The following is a 27,933-nucleotide window of genomic DNA, read 5'->3' as shown; positions in this document are numbered from 1 at the left end:
GCGGTCAATGGGAAGGTGGAAGCACTCACCATGCTGACATGCTAGAAATCCAAGCCTGTGGAGTCTGTGAGCTGCAACTGGCATTTATTTGGCTTTTATGACCCCGCTGTAACTGCAACAAATAAAAAGCCATCAGACATGAGAGATTTGGGATAGAATCACGACAAAATTGAAGTAGTTGGTCGCTTTTACTCACAAGTGACAGTGTGTGTATTTTGACGTGAGGTGTAATTAGATTGTGAGTCGCAAGTGATCCGGCCACCCACTGCCTTCTCTGGAATGGGTTTAAATGCAGAGAACACATTTTGCTGTTCAATAAATATGACAAATAAAGTTTTTGTTCAACCAGTCGTTTTTTTTTCTGCGCAGGTGTAGTTTATGATGCTCAAATGCAAAAGCACCAGTGCACCTGCGGGGACAACAGCTGCCACCCGGAGCATCCCGGGAGAATCCAGAGCATTTGGTCGCGACTGCATGAAAGAGGCCTGCGGAGCCAGTGTGAGGTATTTAATGTTTGTCTTCATTGCCCAGCGTTATGTTTCATTCCCATTTTTCACCCATCTCTACTGTATGTATATGTGCGCGTTTTTGTGTGTATGCGTGTGTAGCATCTCCGAAGCAGGAAGGCCACTTTAGAAGAGCTGCAATCAGTCCATTCAGAGAAACACGTGCTTCGTTACGGCACCAACCCTCTGCACCGCCTCAAGCTCGACAACCCCAAGTTGGCTCGTAAGTGTTGCAGACATTATCTGGCGTCATTCCATCCAATCCAAATTATTTATAAAGCGCATCCAAGAAGAATAGAAATGACCAAAGTGCCGTATATCATCAGTGACATAATTGATCATTCAAACCAAAATAATAACATCATTACTGAATGTGATCAATTTCCTCCTGCAGGAATCTTGGCTCAACGTATATTTGTAATGTTACCATGTGGAGGAGTAGGGGTGAGTCTAACTGCTTTGTATCTTTCAAACATCATTCAGGAATTCTAACACATCTGATATCAGCCGATATCAATACTGATTATTTGTAGTCAAGGAGGCCGATAACCGATATTTCAAGCCGATATTCATTTGCAGTAAAATAGATAATATTAGCATCAAAAAATAAATAAAAAATAAATAAAAACTCTTTCTTTTAATTTTAAGCATATTAAGTAAAGACGGCTTTGTTTACAAATTAAAACAAAAATTGCAGGGCGCTTCCATGGTTATCAGCATGTGTTAAGCTAAATTAAAATCTAAGCAAGTAAATAGTTCCCTAAAGTTTTAATATCTATAAATAAAATGTTGAAAAATTTCACCACAATTTCTTAATTTAGATTTTTTTTTTATATAAAAAGTGTAGGGAGTTCACAGTGTCAGCATCATCTTTTATAAAGTGGAAATTTAAGTAGATTCCTAAATGAAAAATGTATGCAAAATTGCGAATGTAGCTAATTTGAGGTTTTCGTCAGGGTTCGTAAAAGGTTTTAAAAGATCTTCGCAGACAGTGAAAAATTGTCTGAAAATTTTTAATGTTTTTGCAACAAGTAAAAACTGTCTGTAAACAACTTATAAATCCTGATGGAAACCCTAAATTTGCTACGTTTGTAAGAATTTACCGCTCAGTGAGCTTTAACGGCCTTAAGATTCGTAAAAAGGCCAACGCTGATATTTGTCAAAATGCCAAATATTGCCACCGATAATCGGTCTCATCCCTACTTTAATTGGATCGCTGCAAATATATTAAATAAAACATGCATCAGTGTTTATTTAAGCCGATGTACCTTCAAATAGTGCAGTTTTAAAGGATTGTCTTTAAAACCGGAAACAAATTTTTTATAACGTATAATTGTGCAAAATATACTTCTTTTTGGTAAAAATGCTTGTGAAAAATATTCCTGTGGCGCAGTCAACATACTAACTGAAAAGGCATTTATTTGAAAGTAGAGTAGAAGAGAGGGGGCTGGGTGTCAGTTGATAAGACGACTGATCTGCCTGGATTTCCGGCTCATGACTTTGCTTGCCGAGTTATTGGAACAAGATGGCAACGTCTGCGATAAAAGAAATTCCTCTGATTTCATTGTTCCCTTGTGGGTCACTGCCAGACATGTGACTTCAAAATAAGTCTTGTAGAAAGTGGCTGAATGTTGAATCTGCAATGGTCAACAGCAGAAGAGGTGAAAAGTCAGATCCAACTTCAAGGCAAATTCCTTTCGCAAAAAAAAGAAAAACTCATCTTTATAAATGAATCAAATATTACATTTATATACATATTGTTATGCTTAAAGCTCTATATACATAATGTTCATTTAATGATTGTGTTATTTTGCTGACAGGTGGATAACGACACAATCTGGAATGAGCTTCACACGGCAGCAGCCTCTCGTGTCGCTGCCGGCTGTGTCATCGACCTGGCACTGAAGGTGGCACAGGGAGAGTTGAAGGTGCGTCTTCAATGCAGAATACATTGTCATCGCTGACATTTATGCAGGGATTTCAAAGCTGCAGTTAAACCGGGTAGAGTGTACTTAAATAATACACCTTAAACAAGGAATCCTAGATCTGGCATCGAAATCCACAACCTACATTTGTCCTTTTGTCCCATTACTAAGTAATTGGTCATAATACTCCCTTGGATATCAAATTCGTGTCTGGTCCTCGGGTTAAAATTACATCTTTTAAATTATTGTTTAGCCACTATCCAGGCATTTATAGTGGAACCGTATAGTGAAAATTATTTTTTTTTTTTAATAAAAATATTTGACATGGGTTGCAATTCTTATTCTAAATTAAAAAAATAAAATCCTTATGATTTCATTCACAAACTGCAATGTTTTAACATACGGCCGATAAGGGAAATATTTATTTAAATTTCATTTTTACATTTCAGCTATTTTTGAAATTTTGGAAAACTTTACTTTGGAAAACAATAGGGGTTATATATTTATCTATTTATTTATTTATTTATCTATTTATTTATCTATTTATTTATTTATCTATTTATTTATTCTTAATTTAAGACATGCTAATGACGCTGGGAGGTCCCGGAACTTTTTGCTAGAATTTTAAAACAAAGATGCTTATTGACCAATAATAATAATTATATATATATATATATATATAAGGGGTAAACAAACATATGTGTTGAAAAAAATAAACCAAGTTAAGAGTTGGAGTTTGTATTTTTTTTTTTACAATTTAATTTTGACACCAATATTTTCCCTTTTAGTGGAAATGAAAGTTGGCTCCAAATTTCGGTTATCGGCCTCCTTCACGACTAATAGTCAGTATCGGTATCGGCCCTGAAAAAAAAACAACAACAACATATCAGCCTATCTCTACTTTAATGCTCCAACTGTTCATGTGAGGATACGAATTTAACTGTATAATAAAATTATGCTAAAATCTACTCACCCTTGGAACACCTAATTGCTTTGTAGATACTGATGGAATAAATAAGTGCTATAATGGAGTTAGTTAACCTTTTATAATCAAGCACAGTGAGAAGTCACATGACATTTGCTAACATTTCTATATCCACATTTGTTTTGCCACTTGCCACTGTATGTAGTTGCTTGTTTGCATGTATTAGTTCCAAGGTAAGATAAACATTATAGTTTGTTGTCATGGATTTATCTGAAGATATCTCCAACAGCCCCTTCAGGTGTATATACACAGATGTGAATCTTTTCAGTGATGTTTGGCACATAACAGTCGGCGAGGTGTTGAATTTTTTTCTTCTGCTTTTTCAGAACGGATTTGCCGTGGTGAGGCCGCCCGGGCACCATGCCACTCACTCCTCCCCTCTGTAAGTGAACTATTTTAGCCTTTTCAAAGCATTTCTCAAAGTATTTTAACTAGTACTACGCTCTTGACTTGATGTTCAAGAGCGGGCGCATGGAGCATGTGTGTGGTTGTGGGTGTGCGCTCTATGGGTGGGCATGAATCTGTGACAGTCTTTGATTGGGAGCATTTAGCCGTGTGGCCTCATTCAGATGGGACTTGTTTGTGTGTGTCCTCAGCAATGCATGTCACCAATTATTTATGGGATGATGTTCATTTTCTTTAACGGGAAGTCTGTATATACACTATATCCTTCACATACACTCTCACACAGTTTACAACCAGTGCTGACGCGAACATTCCTCCACTGTTTTTCACACATCGCCATTTTTTCCACCAGAGTGAGGAGGGAACTGCTTCGCCACATTCTGCGCTCATTCCTCATCACATCCTGTCAGAAATCCTCTGTAAATCTTTTGGCTTGAGCATTTTATGATAAGCGTGTGTTTCACTTTGTCACATAGTCTGTGGCCTCTGCATTTCTTTGCCATTTCAAGAGTCTGGAATCAGCGTGACAGTGTCATCCAAAAACGTTTCCCTCATCACACAAAAAGCATTAATTCCGAAAATATTTACACGTTAGCGTGTCAAGGGCTGTCTCTGCTGTGACTGTCCCAACCTGTGTCCAATAAGCACCACATGACTTGTTTTAGAGGTCCCGCCAGTCCACATGGTGGTTGTTTGATATTAATATGCTGCTGATATCCTGATAAACACATATGGCCTTCCTGTTTGTCCACAGGGGTTTCTGTTTCTTCAACTCGGTGGCCATCGCTGCCAAGCAACTCCAACAGAAACTCAACGTTGGCAAAATCCTCATCGTGGACTGGGTGAGGAGCTAAAGCAGGACCAGGGTCACTGGTTCCCTCATGGACAGGGAGTTACTTTAGTACACATTTGGTATCAGTTGTTATATCATGAGCTCCACTTTCGTAGACGGGCTCACGTGCGCACTCGGCGGATCTTCATTTTTGTGCTGGGGCAAGTTTAGTTTCTTGCATTTGGGAATTTAGCGGACCATGCTGCGTCTTGCTGGGCGAACCGAGGGTGTTTTCGATTACACGTCACCGGCACACGTGACAATCTGATGATAGAAAGTGAGACTTGACCTTAGACCAGCGAAAAGCAGGTCTAAGTTGTGGTGCAGGTTTGTTTGAAGAACAATCGGTTTCATTCATAAATATGACAACAACATGCATCAAAACCTCTGAATCTTTGTAGAAATGCTTGTATCAAATACATTATTGTTATCATCATCTTTAATATACTTAGTTACTTACTTGGACAGTCTCTATGTCCCCACTTCAAAGAAGCCAACTTATCATCAATCACGAGTGGCGATGTTCTTGCCGTTCCTTATAAGCGTACTTTGTGCACGCTGATCTCCTGCACTGAATTTAAAGGGGATGATCAGGAATCAAGCTAGCTGCGTTCACTCCCACAACGGCGCAAATGACCATTTTTACCTGCGCGCATCTACTAAAAGGCCAAAATAAAGAAAACGTCACCCATGTGCACAGTTAGACCGCGCCTTATGCTAGACTTGCGCTGGGCATGGAAATAGTGAAACTGTCTGTTGCCACGTCTGTGCAATTTTGGAATACACACATTTTCTCATGAATTTCAATACAAGATAGTGAATAAATCCTTTTTCAGAAATGTCGACATCAATATCATTCAGTTTAACCACACAAGTGTGACAGTATTTGGGTTATGTCTAGAATGCATGGTATGATCCTTTCAAATCTTCTGTCACCATCCATGCACAGGATGTTCACCATGGCAACGGTACCCAGGAAGCTTTCTACAATGACCCAAGCGTCCTGTATATCTCGCTACATCGCTACGACAACGGCAACTTCTTCCCTGGTGGTGGACATCCTAATGAGGTACATAGTTGTCATTCACAAATAATAGCTGTCCGGTCGGTGTGAAAGAGAATAGAAAAGGAGCGTAGAAGTCGACCTGTTAATTTGCCAGCTTTATTCATTGTATCAATGGAGGAATGCCACCAGTGTGTAAAGTGGTGGTGTACAAGTTGTCACAACACTTGTGACCCACAACCTAAATGTAATTGTTGCTGTTGGCTAAATATTCATACACTTGCATTTCCACTGGCAATTACTTTTTTTTTATGCCTGTGTTTTCATACACTCCAAAAACTGTTGGGTCAAAAATAACACAAATTGGGTCAAAAAGGGATCGACCCAACTTTTTGGGTTATTCAATTTACCCCAAAACAACCCAAATAATTGGGTTGCTTTGTAGGTTAATAAATTAATTTGACCCAACTTTTTGTGTTAAATAACATTGTGTCTATTCATTTCATTTTTGACCCAATTCAATTGGGTTATTCAATTAACCCCAAAAATTGGCTTTAATTAATAACCCTTTGTGAGCAACCCAAATTTTTTACCCAACTTTTGGGTTAAATAATTCAAAAGGTTTGTATTAAATAACTGAAAAAGTTGGGTCGGTTCATTTTTTACTAAATTCAATTGGGTTATTCATCCATCCATCCATCCATTTTCTTGGCCGCTTTTCCTCACAAGGGTCGCGGGGGTGCTGGAGCCTATCCCAGCTGGCTTCGGGCAGTAGGCGGGGTACACCCTGAACTGGTTGCCAGCCAATCGCAGGGCACACAGAGACGAACAACCACACTCACATTCACACCTAGGGACAATTTGGAGTGTTCAATTAACCTGCCATGCATGTTTTTGGAATGTGGGAGGAAACCGGAGTACCCGGTGAAAACCCACGCAAGCACGGGGAGAACATGCAAACTCCACCCAGGAAGGCCGAAGCCCGGACTCGATCTCACGTCCTCTGCACTGGGAGGCGGACGTGCTAACCAGTCAGCCACCGTGCTGCCTCTTGGGTTATTCAATTAATCCACAAAGCAACCCACATTTTTGATCCAACTTTTTGGGTTAAATACCTCAAAAAGTGTTTGTTAAAAGTTGGGTTGGTTCATTTTTAACCCAATTCAATTAGATTCTTCAATTAACCCAAACAGTTGGGTCAAATCAATAACCCACAAAACAACCCAAAAATTGGGTTGCTTTAGTCATTTAATTTCACTCAACGTTGGCAAAATCCTCATCGTGATACAGGAATTGTACAAAAATACAAATATAGTTAAATAAGAGAAAAAGTTGGCGGTCCATTCTTGACCCAATTTGGGTTATTTTTGACCCAAGTGTTTTTAGAGTATACAAAAGATGGAGATGCCTTTAAAATCTGCCTGTGGTCTTTCCCAAAACCAAGCATGGCGATTGTACACAGTCCCATAGTACCCATGATAGAATTCACAACCCATTGATTCACAGTCACCCGACCCCCCCCCCCATTATGAGGGTAAATGGTCAATGTTTTCCCATAAATTCCCATGATGAGGACGGTACATAAAACAATCGGTTGACTTGGATGTGGTTTCACCTTAAGTGGCCCTTCAACCTCTGTTTAGCTGTGCGGTAAACCGCTGGAGTCTCACTGTCCCCCCCGTGTAGGTATATAACTCACCATGGGGTAAGCTTGTGATGTCATCATCATAACGCAGAGTGCCGTGTACCACACAGTAACCAGCAAAGTCCTAATCGATTCCAGCAACCCTTTCAACATGAAAGGGAGACACAGAACAGAAGAGTGCACAAGATACTTGCAGCAATAGTAGGAATTGCGCGACTGGGTGTGTGCGTGTGTGCACGCGCAAGCGAGTACATTACCAGTTGGCAGAGGATGGAAGGCCTCATGTGTTTTGTGTTTGCCCTGTGAACATCCCGTCCTCTGAGAGAAGAATGGAGGCAGGCGCTCTGCAATGCTCATCAGCATTCTTTCGTCCTCTCGCAGCCCGTACACACGCACACACATGACTACACCTTGTTGCCAAGAGGGTGTCAATCAGCCTCCACACGCTCCCTTCAAACTGACACATTGACTGATGGCAAAGGGCTGAGAGAAGGGCTAAATGGCTGTTAGCAGGACTACAAAGAGAACGAGGAATCCGTAGATCTTCTTTCCAAGACTGGGCCTCAGTTCCCTGTCAGTCCCCCTTAATATGTGAGGTCAAAGGATCTCCCTTAACTGTAAGGTTGGAGGATACAGTAATGGAAAGTGCATATTTGAATGAACATTTTTTTTAATATTTGCCCTCATTGTGCTATTCCAGGTTGGTGCCGGGGCAGGCGAGGGTTTCAATGTGAACATTGGCTGGACAGGTGGATTGAACCCTCCCATGGGTGATGCGGAGTACTTGGCAGCGTTCAGGTAAAAATAACTATTGTCTCCATCAATTCTTTACATAAGCCTTCAATCACATGATGTTTATTATCTTATAAGTTAAAACGTCTTTTAAATGTAATGCATGCTTTTGAAAACGATTAAATAGTGTCTGTATTGTCAATATTTGTGATATAGTTTAAATTATTTTTAATTACTCTTTTTTTATGAAAATATTTATTTTACTTCAGCCCTATAGTAAAGATAAGTGGTGCAGAAAATGAATAGATGGATGACTTTTAAGTCACACACCCACAGATCAGAAAATAATTCATACATTAAAGGTGCCCAGCCCATTTGAGGTTTTATGACAAAAAAAAAATACTGCATGTATATTCTAAATGGTGTTATGAATAAATAAATAAATAATGAAAAAATGTTGGTAGAAACTAATTTTATGTAATGAAAAAGTACACATTTTAAATCATATAACACTATAAAACGTATATGCGTTATATACGTTATACGTTTTATATAACTATATAAAGCGTGCACAATATTAAAAAATACTGTATTTTATTCTTAATACACATTATGGGAAACCATCTTCTGTTTCATAGCTGAACCATAGCTATTTTGATAGACTCTATTTCTAAAAATATAAAAAGTGTTAATCCTACCAATAAAGATCACACATCAACATAAACTTTCTGGATTGCGCACTTGTGAATATCGCCACATATTACAATAGTTGCACTTGATTTCTGAAGAGGTGACTGCTCATCACTGGAAAGCTCTCCACCTGGTGAAAGTGTTGCTTAGCGCCAAGGTTAGCTACCTTGCAGAGGAATCAAATAACAAGTTGATGTACTTGATTTCATTCTTTCAGTCCCTAACCAAAGCTTGATCTAAATGAGTGTGATGATTAGCATCACCAGTAATCCTGCAACTTGAGACCTTCAACTCACGCAACAGGACAAAAATATGTCACGCTTGTTAGAGCAGAACTTATTAGTAATATGGTTCTACCAAAATCAGAACTATTTCACAATGGCTACTAATTAGTTTTTTCACATCTTACCTATAATCGTTTGCTCAAACTTTAGGCATTCATTGGCAGTGATATTATCTCTCCTCCCATGATAAACAAATTCACAAAAAGGAATTTTTACTTTTGGCTCTCACTCACCTCTTATTTTCTTTGATTTATTTTCTTTTTCCTCTAATAAATTTGTTTGTTCAGCTCAATACAGTAAAATGTTTCCACTAGTGGCTCAACACCAGATGATGAAACCGTATTTCAGATCAACATCCCGCTCACTTGGTGGGTGGGCCCCTCGTCAAAGGGAAAATGCTAATGAGGTTACCCGTAATGATTAAAAAAAGAAAAAAAAAGAAGAAGCAGCCATAGGCCTGGTATGCCGGCTTTGAAACACTAAGTCCAGTGTTTACTAGAGTTTAGAATGGTAATTAAGGAACAACTGGTGGTTCTTTCCAGAGCAGCCGTTTGGTTTTGGTTTTTCACCCAGTATCGGGAAACGAGAAGCGTTTTCATGCGTAAAACTTCCTTTGCTAACCACAATCTTTACAGTATTTGCACTTTTGCGTGATAATGTGGGGGAAAGGATTCCTGGTGGAAGTGCCAGAGCCTCTGGGGAACTTTACATGACACCATTTCCAACCATTTGGTCATTCTTTTCATGAGAACATTATAATGGCTAAAAAAAGCAAACATATACATACATGTAGTTACAATAAATCTTCCTTCCTTGCAAAAAAAAAAGAGAGAGAGAAACCATAGAAAATTGCATTTGTTTACATAGTTGCACTCCTCCCATATGCTTTAAACACATTTAAACATATTATTATTATTATTATTATTATTATTATTATTACGCTGTTGTCCCTGTCTTGAATAAATGGCTGAAGTGCATCAGCGATTGTGGTGTACTATTTAAAAAAAAACATATATATCATTATAAACTAGAGGTAATGGGGACAATGATAGACAAGTAGATGTAGTATGTTCCACAAAATAAATGTGCGATGTAGCTGGGTAAATAAACCAAGGTATAGCAGGGGAATATGATGCCTTTTACAGTAAGAAACCAAACAACACGGTTAGGGTTTTCTCTGATTGGCAAAGATGCATTCATTGCGTAATAGGGATGGATATTTCTGTCTATATTGGTATATTGGCTTCTCCTATCCAGGTTTGTTATTTGTTTGACACAATTTTCACGCCAGTTGAATTGTCTGATGCAACTCAGCCATTTATGGCTGAATTGGGTAAACACAACCATCAATATGAATACATTGTAATCAAATTATTATATTTAAACTGGTGTTTTTGAATGTTTTAAACTGGTTTTCTAAACTTCCATTAGAAGTTGACAATAGCTTAAAGCTACATATTGAATTTCCCCATGGGATTAATGCAATAAAATCTATTTATTTATCTATCTATTCTAGATAGATAGATAGATAGATAGAGAGAGAGAGAGAGAGAGAGAGAGAGAGAGAAAAAAGGAAGAAATATGTTCCAGCTAGCCAGCTAATGCTATGTTAGGTGATAGTTCAACAGCACTAAACAATACAGTTAATGCGCTCACCATTATCCAACCTTTTTTTGCTCTGTCCCGACAGCTATTTGAAGCTGGCTGCCGTTTATCACATACTGTAACATTTCCCGTGATTCTTTCGATTAGATGCGAATGAGAATGCAAATGTGAATTTGGAAGAAAAGAGGAAATAATTTAACAGCTACACAGTCCCTTTTAATGGGTTTATTATATGAATCGCTACGACAACTGTGTGATTGGCAAATGGCCAAATCTAAGCTTGATAGCTCGATAGCTAGCTAGCTAGCTAGCTAGCTAGCTAGCTAGCTAGCTCACTGCTGGTTGCAATCAATCAGTCGATCAATTACTGTAACTTACCTACATCAAATTGTATTATAACAGCAACATGATTACAGTCACAAATTAAGAGAAGAAGTGGGCAACATTAGACATTCTTCACAAACTTCAAAGGGTAGAGCCTACTAAATTGCATTGTAATGTCTCACTGCATTTGTTCTCATTACGTGATTAGTGCAACGAAAGGCATAACGCACAAAATGGACACAATTTAATGCATCATAAGTTCCTGTTTATGCTGTCGGTGCGCTGCCAGTTTGCGTAGTTTAATTTGAATCCATTGTTTGGATGACAGCGTGTTCCGGACTCTCCTCAGGATGGAGGGAAACGCGAGCCAGACTCGGGTCGCTGGTGATGTGTGTCTGTTTTTGGCTGCCTGTATGTGACAGGCTCGTGGTTCCCAGTGGTGCTGAGACTCAAGTGCAATCAAGCAACAGCTCAGTTGCACTGAGGTGAGGCGTCATGATGTTTTGTGTATGTTTGGCGGCTCACGACGGTGGTCCATATTTAAGGTCATTCCACTGGCCAGTAGCGCTGTGTGTTCATCTTTCCCCGGCTACTGACACATCCCAAAGTGTGGTGGAGGAGAGAAGAATACAGAGGAGGAGAGAGGGAGAAGAAGTGGGGGGGCGCAATTGTTAGAGAATCCAAAGGCGGCGTAATTAGGCCCAATGGATCCCAGATGGGTGGCTGTCAGTGACGTGAGAAGAGGGACGAGCTCCTAATAGGAACCAGACGTACACAAACGCCTTTGAACTGCCGCAGAAAGAGGGAGAGAATCAAACGCGGCATGGGCCGTATGTGCGCTTTGGCAACCGGCGAGGGAAGGAAGTAGAGAACCAAGGAAAGTGTTCTCCCTGGAGTGCACAGGGTGTCTCATTTCTACCTGTTTGTGACACAGGCCTTCCTTCGCACGGTGTTTTCACTTGTGCTCTCTTTGCACGTGTTCTCACCCGGAACCACCAGTCCATTCAAAACATATGACACTTGTCAAATTTCTGTCATGAGACTGTGTTTTCAAATTGACACATTATGCAGGGAAATGTCAAGCACTTTATCCATGGAGCTCACTTGCATTTTTTTCGTCACTATTGTTTTTCATGTTTGTTGAGTTTGTCATGTAGAGTGAAATCTCGAAGGTCTAACACTATCAGATCTGGGTCGCTGGCAACAACAGATTTTGTTTTTTGGAATTGAAAACACATTGGATGTATAAACAATATGTTACAGTGTCAAACATTTAATTTAATTATATTTTTTTTACATTGCATTATCTATGACGAATGAGACTTGATGCACCTTGCAAGTCTCATTTTCAAACACTATTTCTCATGGTGAAAGAGCAGTTAGCATGTCTGCCTCACACTTCTGAAGTCAAAAAGTCGTTTGAGAATTGCAGTTTACTTTATTACACAATACTTGTGACCTTTTTTTTATTATCTTGCACTCCATGTATTAAAAAAAACTAATACTAAAAGTAATAAAAATTAACTAAAACAACGTTTTTTTAAACAAAATTTGCCCTGCTCCCCGTGCATCATGTAAATGTAGCTATATATATATATATATATTTAAAAAAGAAATAAATAAAAACTAATTAAAATTAACTGAAACAAAAAATAATAAAATAAAAAGAAAACAAACAATTATAGCCCTGCTCTCCCTGCACATACTGTATCCATAGCTTTATATATTAAAAAATAATAATACTAAAACTAATAAAAATTAACTAAAACAAAGCTTTTTTGAAGAAATATCAACTAACAAACTTGCTCTAAAAACTAATTAAAAATATTTGAATAAAAAAAAAGTCAAAATGAAAAAAAAGACTAAATAATGACAAAACCAAAACACTTATAGCCCTGCTCCCCGCACATAGTGTAACCATAACTTTATATATTAATTTAAAAAAAAACTAATACTAAAACTAATAAAAATAACAAAACAAAGCTTTTTTTGGAAAATAAAAATAAAAATTTAAAACTAACAAACTTGCTCTAAAAACAAATTAAAATATTTGAATTAAAAAAAATTCAAAATGAAAAAAAAGACTAAATGATGAAAAATCCAAAACAATTATAGTCCTGCTCTCCGCACATAGTGTAACCGTAGCTTTAGAATACAATGCTTGTTATTGCTTGTGCGCCCTCATTTTACACCATGAGCACAAATGTCCCTGTTTTATGTTTAAAAAAGAAAAAAGAAAAAAAAATGTCAGACCTTTTATCAGACGTTGAGAAACATGACGGACCAAACAAAAACCTGACCTAACAAAACTCATATATATCGTCAAAATTCCATGGTGCACTACATTGCAGGCAATCAGGGCTGAATGTAGCTTTAGCAAATAATGTTAGCCTCCATATCTTCACGATGACATTGTATTTTTTTACTTGAAAGAAACTCAGATATCAGGGTGCCATTTTAACTCAAAACAGTTCACTGAAGCTACATATGAAGTCATCCTGTTTACGTTTACCTCCTCAGATCCGTGGTGATGCCCATCGCCCACGAGTTTTCCCCTGATGTGGTGCTGGTCTCTTCCGGATTCGATGCAGTCGAAGGCCACGCGCCGCCATTGGGAGGCTACAAGGTCACAGCCAAGTGTAAGACTCCGTCGGTCGTGAATTCACCAAACAGAAGCACAAAAGTGACCTGAATTCAACTTAATGTGTGTGCTTGGGTTCCACCAGGTTTTGGGTTCCTTACTCGACAGCTGATGTCACTAGCTGGGGGTCGCGTGGTTCTGGCTCTGGAGGGGGGACAAGACCTCAAGGCCATCTGTGACGCTTCTGAAGCCTGCGTCAGCGCATTGCTGGGAATGGAGGTGAGATGTGTATGTGTGTGTGTGTGTGTGTATGCGCCTCCACGTACCATCATCTCAACTCTGCCCCCTTCTTGGACCTCAGGTGGAGCCTTTGTCCCAGTCCGTGTTGGACCAAAAGCCTTGCGATAACGCTGTGCAGTCACTACTGAGTGTCATCCAAGTTCAAGGTGAGCAAAAATGACATCAACGCAGCGCCGCTGGGAGCATCAACAGGGAAAACAAACGCACTTCCTGTTTTTTGTACATCATTCATTTTCATATTTTTCCTCATTTTGGAATATACTATTTGCCGAATGCGGTTTTGAAAAGCTTCCCAAGTCATGTCGAGCATGTCAATGCACCTTTAAGCGGGGCATGGAAGAAAACTATAAAATAAAAATATTTATTAGCGTAATACATTATACATGTTATAAATATAATAATGTTAAGAATCAATAAAAACTATGAATATAATATTAGGAATATTTGATACTACTGTTTTTCAGATTGATAACAGTATAAGTAGTACTCAACTCTTGAGTAGCCACCGATACAAGTACCGATACCACAAGTATTTTTTAATTAATAAAAAAAAACATTTTAAAGTGAGGCCTATATCTCCCAATATAGAATTTTCCCTTAAAATTTCAAGAAATTAAGGGCAATTTTTCATCCATCCATCCATTTTCTTAACCGCTTAATCCTCACAAGGGTTGCGGGGGGCGCTGAAGCCTATCGCAGCTGGCTTCGCGCAGTAGGCGGGGTACACCCTGAACTGGTTGCCAGCCAATCGCAGGGCGTGTAAAAAACAACAACAACATAAAAACGTATAAATGCGTCTTTGGGACACCTAAAACACTTAAAATAGAACATATTTATACGTTTTTGGGAGCAGATGAGTTAAATATATTTCTGTATATTTACTTTATTTACCTTCCAAAACCCATTTCTTATCTTGCTAATGTCATGCAACTCATCAACAGAATACTCGGTAATGCTGGGCCAAAGGCCAGTATGGATTTTGTCACCATGACGACCCAAGGGTGAAGCTCAGGAAAAAACTGAAAGCGTCCGTAAAAACATTAAAAGCATTTTCAATCATGGAGGCAGCACTACGTGAATATGGGTGCCATAAACCAAAATGGGCATTTAAAAAAATATATTTATTATTATTACTATTATTATTTATTTGAGTAAAGCTCCTGAGGCCCAAGGTAACAGGTTTGTCAATCGCGCCTTCTGTCTCTGATTGGTTCATGTACTTCAATAACTTACAATAACAATAAATTTTTTCACTTGTGTAGCATTTTATAATGAAAAAACTTTATATCAAACATTTCCTGTGTGTACAGCTTGTAGAGCATTTAATATTGGTAACAGTTTAAGCCTGGAAGGGATTCATTTCTGTTATTTCCTTAAGGAAATTGAAATAAATCAAAGTGGAAAAGCATCCCGGCGTAGCTCCATTTGGATCGTCTGTAATTGAATCTTTGGAGGTGCTCACCTTCTTTTTCTTCCTCCTCATCAATGCTGCTCCCTGGTCACCTCTCCTCCTTTACACCCCCGGCGCTCATCCCTCCCTCCAGCCATCCCACACACACACGCACACACACACACACACACACACAAGGCCGCCCTGGCTCCAATTATCTTCAAACACTTCTCTGGCACACGACCTTCGCAACATCCCCTCCTGATTGCGCACAAATGTTATCCCAAGCAAATTAGATTAATTAAAAATATTTGCAAAGCCACAAGAATGTTAAGCCTATGATTTAGGCCTGGGGAGAAATATATGGGAGTTGTGTTCTCGCAACACATTGGCCTGATTGAAACTTCCTCTCAATGTGTGTCACACGCCCTTTCAGTTTACATTTCTGATGTTCTCAACAAGGATATTTAGACCGCGGGCTGTTTGGATGGCGTGGCATTAAACAGCGCCGAGCAGGTGACAGCCTTCGCCGCCAACACGACGTTCATCTTCCGACCCCTCCCCTCTCTGTCAGGTGACTACTGGCAGAGCGTGAAGGACTCGTCCGCCACGGTGGAGCTGTCCTACCTGCAGGCGCAGAGGCGGTGGCTGAGGCGGGACTCGGACAGCGACGCCGTCGACGCCATCGCCTCGCTTTCCATGGGAGCCGGCGCCTCTGACAGGTTTGCCAAATGTTTGCGTAAATCCTCAAAAACACCGCCTACTCGCCGTTCGCTAGTCACGAATTTACGCATATAATATCGGAGTTTCAACAATAATATTCATCCAGTCAGGCTTTAATATTTGCTCATTAGCATGCAAATAGTAAATGGCGCTTCATTTATTAACGTTTTTCCACCTGGCAAGACCCTCAAAGCGCTTTTACATTCGACCTCATGACGCAGCATCAGGAGAAACTGATATGTTGGATACTTGAAATACAATAATAAATATGCTTAAATGTATTCGCAAGTACGTTCAAACATTTACGTATATATTTCTAAATGTACTTATTTTCAAATACATTCAAATCTGTATATATTATTGGATACCCGATAGGCCAAGTTAAAGCGGTGAGGCCACCATATTGCTCCTCCCAAGAAATGTTTCTCGGCATACGATCCTATACATTAACAGTATTGAAATTGGAAAACATTTGAAACCATACTTCGTAGAAACAGCATGATTTATGATGTTTTAAATTTGTTGAAGATAAACAAGAGGGCTTCGGACATTTTACAACTTGCCTTAAATACATTATATTATATACAAAAATTATATGCTTAATGATGTTTACAGGAGGAAACTTTTTTTTTTATCAAAGATTTATAACTGTAATTAAACAAAAGATGCTTCTGCCAAATCTAATATTGGGGTCTAAGGAACTGAGCGATAAAAGAAAAAGGGGGTCTTCAAAGCAGCACATACCGTCCTATTTTTTTTACTTGTAAAAAAAATAGTGACCACCCCGCCACAAACCTCCCCCACCCCCCGGGGCCCTATACTAAGAGCCTACGAGCTATACATGTCTAATCTGCACGTATACCGTATAGTTTATACAGTAGTCTGCTTGCGAGATGGGAGGAGTAAGATGGCCGCTCTGTGGCTTTAACGGCTTGCACGGGCGTGTATGGGCTATCGGCCATCCAGTCATATATTCAGATCAAGTTAAAAAAACAAGTTTAAAAAAAATGCTTTATTTTTATTTTTATATTTGGCCTACATTTTTGCAATTTGTTAGAAAATTAAATAAGTAAACATTGTTTATTCATAATTTCGTCTGCAAGGCATGATTTCCCATAATGCAACTGGGTATGCACAAGTCCCTGTGGCATTATGGGCTAAAATGCCGAAAGGAAATTATGCACTACAGAATGCGGACATTAAAAAAAAATATACAGATAACCAATATTTACTGAATTTTCAAACGTGTTGGTATAATAGGCCAGGTGCTAAAAAAAAAAAATATGTACTTGGGTTGTATGCCTTATGTGTATGTCAATACTTGTGGCATTATGGGAAAAAATGCTACATATTTTTGCATTTAGCCTAACAAGGTGCAACATACAGAATGGATAGGAAATAGCACCGCACGGCACAGAAAAAGTATCTAAAAAGTATGCTTGTGGTGTCAGGAACCAAAAATGAACAGCCTGTTGGTGTAAGTCAATAAATTCGTTTTTGACTCAGTAGTGTAAAGATCACAAAAACGACTCTGTACTTACTTAGTGTTAAGCAGCTTACCAGCTGATCAGCTGTTAACTAGCACTTCTGCCAATAATGATCTGGACCTTTCTCTGCATCATCTTGAGATGTTTACCACCCTGCTTTCTCCGACGTGAACTCCACAAAGTAGCCTTGTTTGATGTCGCCGCTTTACTTTTAATCTTAAATCACGCTGCTGTTTGCATCACAAAAATACGCAAACAAACGCAAGTAGGCTCGTTTTTGTGAGAATACTGTAGTTGTAGGTTTCACACACACACACACACAAAAACAAGGCGGGAGTTCACTGTGCTAGTTTGTAGTGTGCTGAATCACATGACTCACAACGATTTTTCTTCTTAATTCAGGAAAAATGCAGCAAAAACGCCAGAGTAAAGTCATTCCACAGGAAGAGAGAATCTTTGGAAACGGACGACCTTCTCACGTTCCTTAATGGAAGCGCACACACACACACACACACACATAAATGTGCCTGTGAAGGAGAGCAGACATCCACTTATGATGACTAACCAAAAGAAATCATCCATTTTGCACTATATACTGTCGCATGTGGACAGTTTGGTTCTGTTTGTGCTCAGATTTTCTGAAAAAAAAAATTCTGGCTACGGTGATTTATTTTTTATTGTTTTTTTGGAATCTTCTCACTTGGCCTGGATGCAGTGCTTTTGACCGAGCCCACCGTCATCGCATCGTAACCTGCAAGGACTTCTTTACACACGAGACAAGCCTCAGAGCGGCGTGACCAATTGAAGATGATTGATGTCAGGTTGTCAGGAGTCCACAGTGCACATGCCCCCCGGGACGGGGGTCGCAAGGACTTGATGTTGTCAAGTGGAACTGTGTTGTTTTTTCGTACCTGTGGATGAGCATTCCTGCTGTATTTTGAAATATGTACTTAATCCCCTCACTAACAATGGCACTGCCACAGAAGGCCTTTGTGATCCAACGGACTCGTGCTTGCAACAGAACCTTGTTATTCGAGTACAATGTGCCTTCGATGGACTGGCAAGGCTTTAAGAATTTTCTTAATGTTTTTTTTTTTTTGCATCCCCGAAATGTTGAAAAAAAGATCCCATCTCAAAGAAAGGGCTCTGTAATTTTTTGTTATTTATACATAACATTCTTTGAGATGCTCTTGTATGTGACTGCGCAATGTTGTTGTTTTTTAATACATTGCGTTTGCTCTTTATTATAATATCAGGATGTTCATGTCAAGCCCTCACTAATGTGCTGACAATGTGAAAACAAACAACGGCGAGCTGGCCGATCAATGATGTTGACGTTGTACTTTGCATCTGACATATCTTACTCACCTGTTGTCTTAACGAAAACCTATTTTTGTACATGACTAAAAAGAAAAACTGCCCCGTGTGCTTACTTAAAGAGACCAAATGGTGAAATGAAGTATCTGACCAAGCTACATGAAAGACACGTTACATGATGCCTTTTTGATTGTCTCATTTTTAATCTTTAACTGTTGAAAAAAGAAGAATTATATTCATTTAAAAAAAAAATATTATGTCTTATTGTGTCCTTGATCTCCGCTGAATCATTTTCGTCAAAGAACCACTTTTTAATTGTATTTTAATTAACAATAAAAATGAATTACAAATATTCATCAATATTATAATTTATATTATATAGTAATGAATAAGAAATATTAATATAATATTTACAGTAGTCACCAATGTGGTGCCCGCAAGTACCAGGTGGTCCCCAAGGACCACATAAGTAGCCTAAAAATAACTCACCGGTGATGGGACATTGTAATTTACTTGGAATGTTCTACAAGTGATCATTTCAAAATGCAAACAATTACGGAGATTTATAGAAATAAAGTGTTTTATAGTGATACTTACTTATTTCCTGCTTTGTTTAATAGTAGATCAGTATTGATCATCATTAACATAAGTGTCTTCACTTATATTCATATAATTAGGTATTCTTAATCATTTACCATTTTAAAAACTTTGAGTCAAACTGGTAGTGCTTTGCACTAACAAGCTCTTTCCGTTTGACGCTGCCTGTTATTTAAACCTATTCGTATAATTATGCAGCAATCATTTAAAAAGGTTCTAAAATAACAAATAAACATTTTGTGAGATGATAATAAGCCTTTTTTGGATAATAAATTCACCTTTTATTTAGTTTAGCACCTCAACGTCACCTGTATGCAGAGTATTCAGCAATCACCAAAAAACTTTTAATTATTATTATTTTTGTTCAAAATAAAATGCCTTTTGATTAATTCAAAATTCGAACCCAGAACCTCTCAATAAGACCAACCGCCATACTTTGCTGTCCATTACAAATAGTGTTACATGTATTCAATTTTAGGAATACTGTAATCCATTCTCGTACGTACCACATGGTCCTTGCTGCCCTGAAGACTCAATTGATTACTGCATGATTCCAACTTGCTTTCTTTTCAAAACAATAACGACTTTTAAAAAGATAAATGTAAACAAAATTAGAACTTATTCTCCCTGAAAGACGATATACACCAACATATGCAGCAGTCTCTACAAAAAAAAGGTTTTATTGGCCACAGGAGCTGACACAACAAAGATTATCACTAGCAGATGCAAAACTCTACAAATTGAAGAGCAACGTCTGCATTTCGCAGTGATTCCTGATCAACACGCATTTGACAACATGTTTGCCTCAAGAAATGCCAGAAATACATCACTCATATGTTCTTGCATTACAGTATAACACAGCACAGCATCTACAGAAGAAGAAGTGCTTCTGCATGTGTAAAAGTTGGAAGCAGTTCATGATATTTACAAAGGAGAATCAGATGCGAAAAGTGGTCCAATTACTGCGGAACCAAATCAGATTTGACTCCTCTTCCCATGAGCGGAGGCCCTTGAGAGCCAAAGCGATTAGCTTATTAGCATTTTTGCTGTAAACATTCATCGGCCGTGCCCGCGTCCGAAGCGCTTACGGGCGGCCATCTTGTTTGATTGTCACTGCAGGCCAGCTGTTTGTCGATGAAGACATCATTTGGAAAAGTCACGTCTTCTCAGTTCAGAGTCAAGTTGGAGAAGTACGTCTCAGTGTCACGTGTCAAGCACGGGTCCAATGGAGGGGGAAAAAGTGACCCCAAAGAAAGTTGGGCTGACGGTTGAAGCGGGAACATTTCATTGTTGTCAGACGGAATTTTCCACTTGTTGGCTTTCTGCAGAGAAATAGAGAGACGGCTCAACATACTCGGTGATGTCAACATATTCAACAGATAATTTATTTGCACTGTGTGTACTGCACTTTTACACACTTAATCCAGAAGGTTCCACTTCTTCCTAAATGCACATGAGAAAATAAATCATTTTGGTTCTCAATTTTTATTTTTATTTTACTTTTAAATTCATGTTTTTTATAGCAACTTTTAGCGACGTATTATTTGTCATTTTATACAATTTGTCAGAACAGTTTTATACTGATACACTTAACCACTGTAAACAACAAACACTTAATAATGTTATAAATTTACTTAAATTCGTACTTTATTTAAGACATTTAGTAATTCTTAAATAGGGTTTTAGCAACAGAGTGTGACTTGGCACATAGTGATAATTATTTAAATAATTTCAAAATATGTCACGTGCACCCTGATATGGACATTGTAGTTCTTAAATAATAATATATATCCAAACAAGACAAATTAATGAGACCAAAAATGATTGCAGCACCGCACATGTGAACTTAAGTTATTTTTGTATTTAATTATCGATTATAGAGACCAAATGTTCTTACAGATAGATCGCTAAATAATAGCTAGCGGGGTAGTCATATGGCGTTAGCTAGCTAGCTATGATGGATGGATGGATGGATGGATGGATGGATGGATAGATAGATAGATAGATAGATAGATAGATAGATAGATAGATAGATAGATAGATAGATAGATAGATAGATAGATAGATAGATAGATAGATAGATAGAAATACGTTCCAGCTAGCCAGCTAATGCTAAAGGCTATTTTGGGTGACAGTTCAACAGCACTAAACAATACAGTCAATGCGCTCACCATCTATTCAAAGACGTGGCGTTTGCATGCCAACGTGTCAAACAAGCAGACGTGCGTCACCATCCCTGCAGCTGCATGCACACAACAAAACACAAACACACACTCCTGGATAACAGCATGTGTGTAGTCGACACACACATTTCCCATTTTGAGTGTGTGTCTAAAAATAAAGAGCAGTATCAGAAACCGCAAGTTGCGCATGAAGCTTTTAAAAATGAGCCCCATCTGCTCTCAGATCAGCCCAAAGGAGCAACCAGAGATTTATGATGAACTGAAGAGCGTCCAACAGCTCGGGCCAAACTGTACATTACACTCATGCACACGCACGCACACACAACATGCACAGGGTGACACTTGGAAAATGAGATGTTTGTGAAGGGGAAAACAATTGTCCTCGTTCTGTATAAACTATCATCAAAATGCTCTTCACTTCTATCTCCTCTGGCTCTGCCCCTTATGTGTGTGCGTGAGTGTGCCATAAACTTAGGTCGAGTTAGGCTTAATTATAGTGAGGCACACTCAGTGTCAAAATGCAGGCTATCATTTTGCTCATCAGGATGCATCCATGTTGTCTTTACTTTGACGAGTAACAAAGATGTCCTAGAAATTTAGCGCACTTAAACAAAACAACTAAACAAAATACGTAGTTCAGTAAATACAGATTTTGAGGATAACATTTTAAATGTGTTTTTTGATGCAAAATTCCTTTTAAACAATTAACTTCATTGTTAATATAAATCATATGCAAGTTGTTAAACTCTAAAAACATTGATGAATAAATAATATAATAAGAAATTACAATGCAAGAATATTTGTTTGCAGTGTTAATTAAATTTAGTTTCTGTGAGGCTACTTTTAAGACAATGCTATAATTAGGAAAATCACAGAAAATTATTTTAATAAATTACATTACCCTTTTTAAATCATTAGCATTATATTCATAGTCATGATGCATGAGTGCAGGGGTGACCAACATGGTGCCTGTTCTAAATATAGCTCACCAGAGCTAGCACATTGTGATTTCCTAGACTCGTTTAGATATTTACAGAAATAAACTGTTGATGTTTATCAGCTTCCTGCTTTCTAAAAAATATTATTGATTATTATTGTGAGCAATCATTCACATGTACACTTTCTTAACATGGATAAATACAATTAATTTTCCACAGTCATATTTTTGTTTATTATTTTAGACATGTGTATGAAACTGGTAGCCCTTGGCATGAATTTAAACAAGAACTAGCTCAGTTTCAAAAAGGTCGGCGACCCCTGCGTTCAGGTCATATATTTCCCCCCATTTTCCATCATTAGCATCCGCTTTCTGCACTGATTGGCTGGGAGGTCCTCACATGCTTCTACTGCCTCATAGGGGGGCACGTGGTGTCCATTTCAGCTCAACTAGTTGAAGATATGGCTCCTTGCCCTGTAAGGTCAACTTTCTGTTTGCTATAATTCATATAAAATCATATTAGCTACATTTTTAGATTGGGTCGTAGATGATAAAAACTTCTCCTGGCCAAATCAATTATTAATCAGAATAATAACTTTTAAAGACTCCATAACACAATCATTTCCTATGTAGACTTCCAGAATCCAGCATATTTTCTCTTCAATTTATCAAGTCAGCTCAACATAAGGTGCGAGGCACATCTGCTCCATCACATCTGCCCCGAGGTCAGGACGAGCCGATTTGGGCCGGTTGCAGCCACGATGTTACGAGGTTGTCTGCGAAGGCCGAGCGGATGATAGCAAGCAGAGCCGGCAAAGTGGATGGTAATGACCACCGCGTTGCGTTCAAGGACGCTCGGCCTCGGCTTTCCACTCGCGTTGCTGAGGCCCGTCGAGATTTGCTAATAAGTGAGGGAACACCTGCAGTGAGCACATGGTTGCTCGTTTGTGTCTGGACATCGTCATGTGCGCTAACTGTCTGCTAGTGTGTGTTTTTCTCATGTTGAAACTTCAAAGCATGTGCTTTTTTTTTTTTCTTCTTCTTTTTTTCACCAGTCAGATACTCGAACGTGTGTGTGTTTTCATTGACATTGTTGATCACCGTAAAACACAAGGCGATCTGTGTTTACATATCACGCACACACTCAGTGGTGCACACTTGCTGCTAATGGAAGCTGACAACAAACACACACAAGCGCACATGCACGCATGACCCTCACCCGAGTCCACACACCTTCCAAATAGCTCACAAGTGTTTCCAATCTAAAGGTTCCTGCTTGTCTGGGCCCCGAGCGCCGCCGCCTGATTGCACGACACTGGATACAACATACAACACGCACCATGTGACATGCTGAATCCCCCGCGAGGCGACTTTTACATTCACGTGCTTTACCTGCACGACAAGCAAGTGATTTGAAGATGATGTGCAGATAATGGAATAATAAAGTGCTTTTTTTTAGTGAATTCCTTCATTTTGGTCCATTGTTTTAATCAATGCTAGTACTTACTTTTAATTTTGGGTGCAAATCCCCCCCTAAAAAAATATATTTAAACAGGCAAAAAAAAAAAATGTTTTTGTTTCTCAGTTTCCTTATCAATATTATAAAGGTGTTCAAAATAATTATTTAAATTGTATGCTTTCAGCAGTTTTAGAAATCAAAGATTAAAGAAAAGCTACGTGTTTGCGATACTTATTTTAATTGACAATTCCCCAAACCACAGATTACATTTTGCAAAAATGTAACAAATTTCTGATTATTGTTTTGATTTTTAACACTACTGAAGGCAAACTGATACAAATTTTTTGAGTTGATTTCTGATTGCAAAGACAAAATCTGCCCTTTGAAGCTTAAACTAATCACGAAAGCATACGTAAACGCATGTGAGCCACTGATTGCTTCACCCAAACAGAACACACGTAAATAAAACCGTTTCCTTCCTGCCTTGTTATTTATTTGTTGAGCTCAAAGACAAATGTTGGCGTACCAAAGAGGTTGTGTGCTGTTTACAAAGTAGACGTAAACATGCGGGCCTGTACGCTGATGTCATAGAGGATTCGGGTGCGGGTGTGTGTGTGTGTGTGTGTGTGTGTGTGTGTGTGTGTGTGTGTGTGTTTGTACCTGAGGCTGAGCAGTGGAGCGTCTTCCTAAACTGCGGGACAGACAGGAGGAGAGCAGTAGAAGCAACAGTGGTTGGAAAGGTGATGGAGGACGTGAGGTCAGACAGGAAGATTTAAATAAGAAATTTACAAGAGAGAGAGAGAGAGAGAGAGAGAAGCTAAAAACGGGGGTGCGGGGGTCCTAGTGGCTGGCGGACATGGCCCAGGCGCCCTCCATCCTCCAGACGGAGAAGGCGTAGCTCAGCCTCTCGTGGGCCAGGTAGTTGCAACTGGCCAGCTTAGCGTCCATCTCGTCGCTCTGCAGCACCTGGTAGAGGAAGTCGATGTAGCGCGAGGCCAGTTTCAGGATCTGAATCTTGCTCAGCTTGTCCGAAGGCAGCGTGGGAATGATCTTGCGCAGCGAGGCGAAGGCGTCGTTGAGCGACTGGGTGCGCTGGCGCTCCCGCACGTTGGCGATCACCCGCTGGGAGTGGAGGTCCTCGAAAGGCTGGTCGGGCCGCGGGCCCAGCGAGGCCGGGGCCAGGCTCACCACGGCTGAGGGACTCTTCTTTACCCTCTTGGGCCCGGCCGGCAGAGGGCCGGTGGGACTGCCGGCGGCGCTGTCCTCCGTCTGAGCCAGATTGTCTTTCTTTGGATGTGGCGATCGCTTTCGCTGGCCTGTCTGTTGACTCTTCTTGGAGCCCCGTTCCAGTTCTTCCTCGCTGGCCCCCAGACCTCCTTCAGGAGAGTTAGTGCAGGACACCTCTTCTCTCATCTTCCACCTTCCAAAAACCTCTGTCTTCTCTTTTTAGCCTTTCAGACAACGGCAAAAAACAAAACAAATTCAACTTCTTCTTGTCCTACGAGCGCTTCTCCATCGGTGTCCGTTCTCGAATTCCCGCTTGTTCAACTCTCGCATTCTCTTTTGCAACCTGGCAGACAGAACAACAACAAACCATCTGACAGGCCACACCATCGTCGCCCTTTTTATAACCAAATGCTGACTTGGGGCCTGTGGGCACGTTTCATTGGCTCAGCACACTTCCAGGGGACGGGTCAGGGCAGGGAAACAGGAAGTTTGCGTCGGCTGGGCGGGCGACGAGTGGATGGGGGTAAGTGGTCTTCTCGGCCAATCAGAAGTCCCGACTTAATGTTGCAGCGATGACGGAGGCTTTATGGTTTCCAGATTGGGTCCACATGCACGCTCTCGTCTCATTCACGATCACACAAAACGCCAACTGGAGGGAAGACTTTAAAGCCAACATTTGGGATCAAGAGGAACTCACATTCTTGAGAATTTGAAGAAACAGTCGAAAAAAACGCAACTCGAGTCTCAAGTCACAATCAGATGTCTTGAAACTAAATTTCCTTGGCTATAGTGCAAAACTGACTCATGATTTACAAGACGTTGCGCTTTATGATTAATGACAGACCTGCAAATAAGAAATCGGTTTTCCCTAAGGTTTTTTTGGCGTTAGGATTCCCTCTCTGGAGAAGCTGAACCATAAAACCTCCAACACCTGAGCAGCGCCTGTTCCACTGATGACCCAACGCCTCAGCTGTGCTGCTCAGTGACAAAACAACCTTTGACCCCGCCATGGCCCAATGACCTGAGACTGCAGAGGTGAGAGAGCACCTAATTGTGCTATCCATGTCCTCGGGCTCAAGTCAACACATGTTTCTCTTCCTCCTTTTGAGAACCCAAAAAAATGTGGATCCGCAGACAGTTTTTTAACAAACTGGCAGCGGTGACGCAAAAGGACCGCTTCATTCCGTGTTGTGTAATGACGGCACGGTGGGACATTTGGCTACCTCATCTGCCTCGCAGTCAAATGGCGCTGGGTTCGATTCCTAGGTCTGATTTTGGGATAGGCCTCAGCTTGGATGGATGGATGGTAAGCTTTGAGTCCTTAACCAAAACAGAAAATAAAGCCAGTTACTCGTTTAGATGCTTCCTGAGATTTGCTGCCAGCTCTGTTTTAGACTCCAACATTTTGTTTGACTTTTCTTAGTTTTGCAGAAAATATTTGTTACACCAAATCGTGCATCCACTTGGCCTTCCACTGTAAAATGTCCCCTTGATTTTTTGCAGGTGATATGTTCCATGATACTTCGCGATAGGTGAATTTCCACGAAGTAGAGGTTAGAACCCTTCCACACGGTTCCCACACTCCTAAACACTTAATGATACAAAATGAAGTGTAAATACAAGCGCTGTAAATCCTTATTCTGTAAACATAAGATAGTTGTCATGACTGCCATTCTTCTACTTCCACACTTCTGGCGGAAGTTCATCATTTTGAGGAGAAGAAGAAGAAGAAGAAGAAGAAGAAGTCATGACAACTAGCTTACATTTCCACAAAAAGGATTTACAGTGCCAAAATCCCCACGATTGTACCTTTGACTACAATACGATGCGAGATTCTGGTTAAGGTAAACCTTTTTAAATTAAAAAACTTGAATGTTTTTATTTCGTCATCTTCGTGTGCTCACGTTAACCGAATACCGATTATATAATCAGCGTCTGGTGCTTCACCTGTTTACTGTCCGACGGACTGGGCACCAGACTCTGAACGGTCTAAGTCAGGGATGTCCAAACTTTTTCCTCGAGGGCCACATCCAGAAAAATTTAAGGATGCAAAGGCCACAAATGTTCAAGTTTAATTTATTAAATGTGCCCAAATCAGTCAAGCAATTTTATATTGTATTTATTACCAATACTTTGAAAAAATATAATATTGTAAAATAGTTTAGGATTTTTTCTAAATATTAGGGTGGCCCGGCCCTTTATCCCATTAGATTAGAGTCGCCCCTGTACTCAACAGCAGCCGAATCCCATCTTTATATTCAGAAGCAAAACAAGAACAATTTGTAGTAATCTGGCCATTTTTAAAGCAGTTAATTAATTAATGTAATAGGTTGACAATTTTTGCTTCTAAAAATTAAATAAATTAGATAAATGTTCCCATTTTACTTATAGTTCAATTGTATCTTCATATGTAGAAAAGTTCTACAGAATATGAAATGAATTAAATACTAGTAGTGGTAGTCTCCATCAACTGTAGGCTATACATATAGTTCTTATTATATAAAGAAGTAAACGTATTTCCGAAAACACCCACGAAAACGGAACGGGGATGTTGAGGGCGACGAGCTCTAATGTTCATAATCTTGTTTTTTGTAAAACACATTTCGCTTCCAAAAATCCACATGTAGAAAAATAGTAGGAAAACCCGCAAAATGTGAAGTTATGGTCACAAACGAAAACCCCAGGCTGGACCCAAGCGAGGAAACACTGTACTTGCAATCATTGCCATAAATTCCGATTCATTCCCGTCAACTCCCATTAGAAAATTCCCAGAAATTTTGCAACCCTACATGACAA

General features: G+C 39.5%; 2 protein-coding genes across 4 annotated transcripts in view; one reads left to right on the top strand and one right to left on the bottom strand.

The window, feature by feature from the left end:
• The window catches only part of LOC144056160 (histone deacetylase 7-like), a 56,219-nt gene extending 37,185 nt beyond the window's left edge, over positions 1–19,034 (top strand). For all 3 annotated transcript variants that reach the window (XM_077572666.1, XM_077572665.1, XM_077572664.1), the window contains exons 13-25: positions 370–503; positions 609–729; positions 901–950; positions 2,327–2,434; positions 3,743–3,798; positions 4,576–4,663; positions 5,603–5,722; positions 8,002–8,099; positions 13,457–13,575; positions 13,663–13,796; positions 13,879–13,963; positions 15,782–15,929; positions 17,820–19,034. In XM_077572666.1, coding sequence (XP_077428792.1) covers positions 370–503; positions 609–729; positions 901–950; positions 2,327–2,434; positions 3,743–3,798; positions 4,576–4,663; positions 5,603–5,722; positions 8,002–8,099; positions 13,457–13,575; positions 13,663–13,796; positions 13,879–13,963; positions 15,782–15,929; positions 17,820–17,847 — 1,289 coding nt within the window. In that variant the 3' untranslated portion in view covers positions 17,848–19,034. The remainder of the gene's footprint in view (positions 1–369; positions 504–608; positions 730–900; positions 951–2,326; positions 2,435–3,742; positions 3,799–4,575; positions 4,664–5,602; positions 5,723–8,001; positions 8,100–13,456; positions 13,576–13,662; positions 13,797–13,878; positions 13,964–15,781; positions 15,930–17,819) is intronic.
• Positions 19,035–20,020: 986 nt separating this feature from the next.
• Positions 20,021–25,484, bottom strand: LOC144056718 (twist-related protein 2-like). The gene is made up of 2 exons (XM_077573734.1): positions 24,571–25,484; positions 20,021–20,653 (listed from the first exon to the last, which is right to left on the bottom strand). The coding sequence occupies exon 1, from the start codon at positions 25,321–25,323 to the stop codon at positions 24,751–24,753; it is 573 nt and encodes a 190-aa protein (XP_077429860.1). The 5' UTR covers positions 25,324–25,484; the 3' UTR covers positions 20,021–20,653; positions 24,571–24,750.
• Between the last annotated feature and the right edge of the window lie 2,449 nt (positions 25,485–27,933).

Source organism: Vanacampus margaritifer, chromosome 8, assembly GCF_051991255.1.
Source record: "Vanacampus margaritifer isolate UIUO_Vmar chromosome 8, RoL_Vmar_1.0, whole genome shotgun sequence".
NCBI classification, from domain to species: Eukaryota; Metazoa; Chordata; class Actinopteri; order Syngnathiformes; family Syngnathidae; genus Vanacampus; species Vanacampus margaritifer.
Note: the sequence above shows the minus strand (reverse complement) of the source record. Positions and strands in the feature narration are given on the sequence as shown.

What these genes read in the sequence shown, in the direction of transcription:
- LOC144056718 (XM_077573734.1), bottom strand. Translation starts at nt 25,323, where the DNA reads ATGAGAGAAGAGGTGTCCTGCACTAACTCTCCTGAAGGAGGTCTGGGG.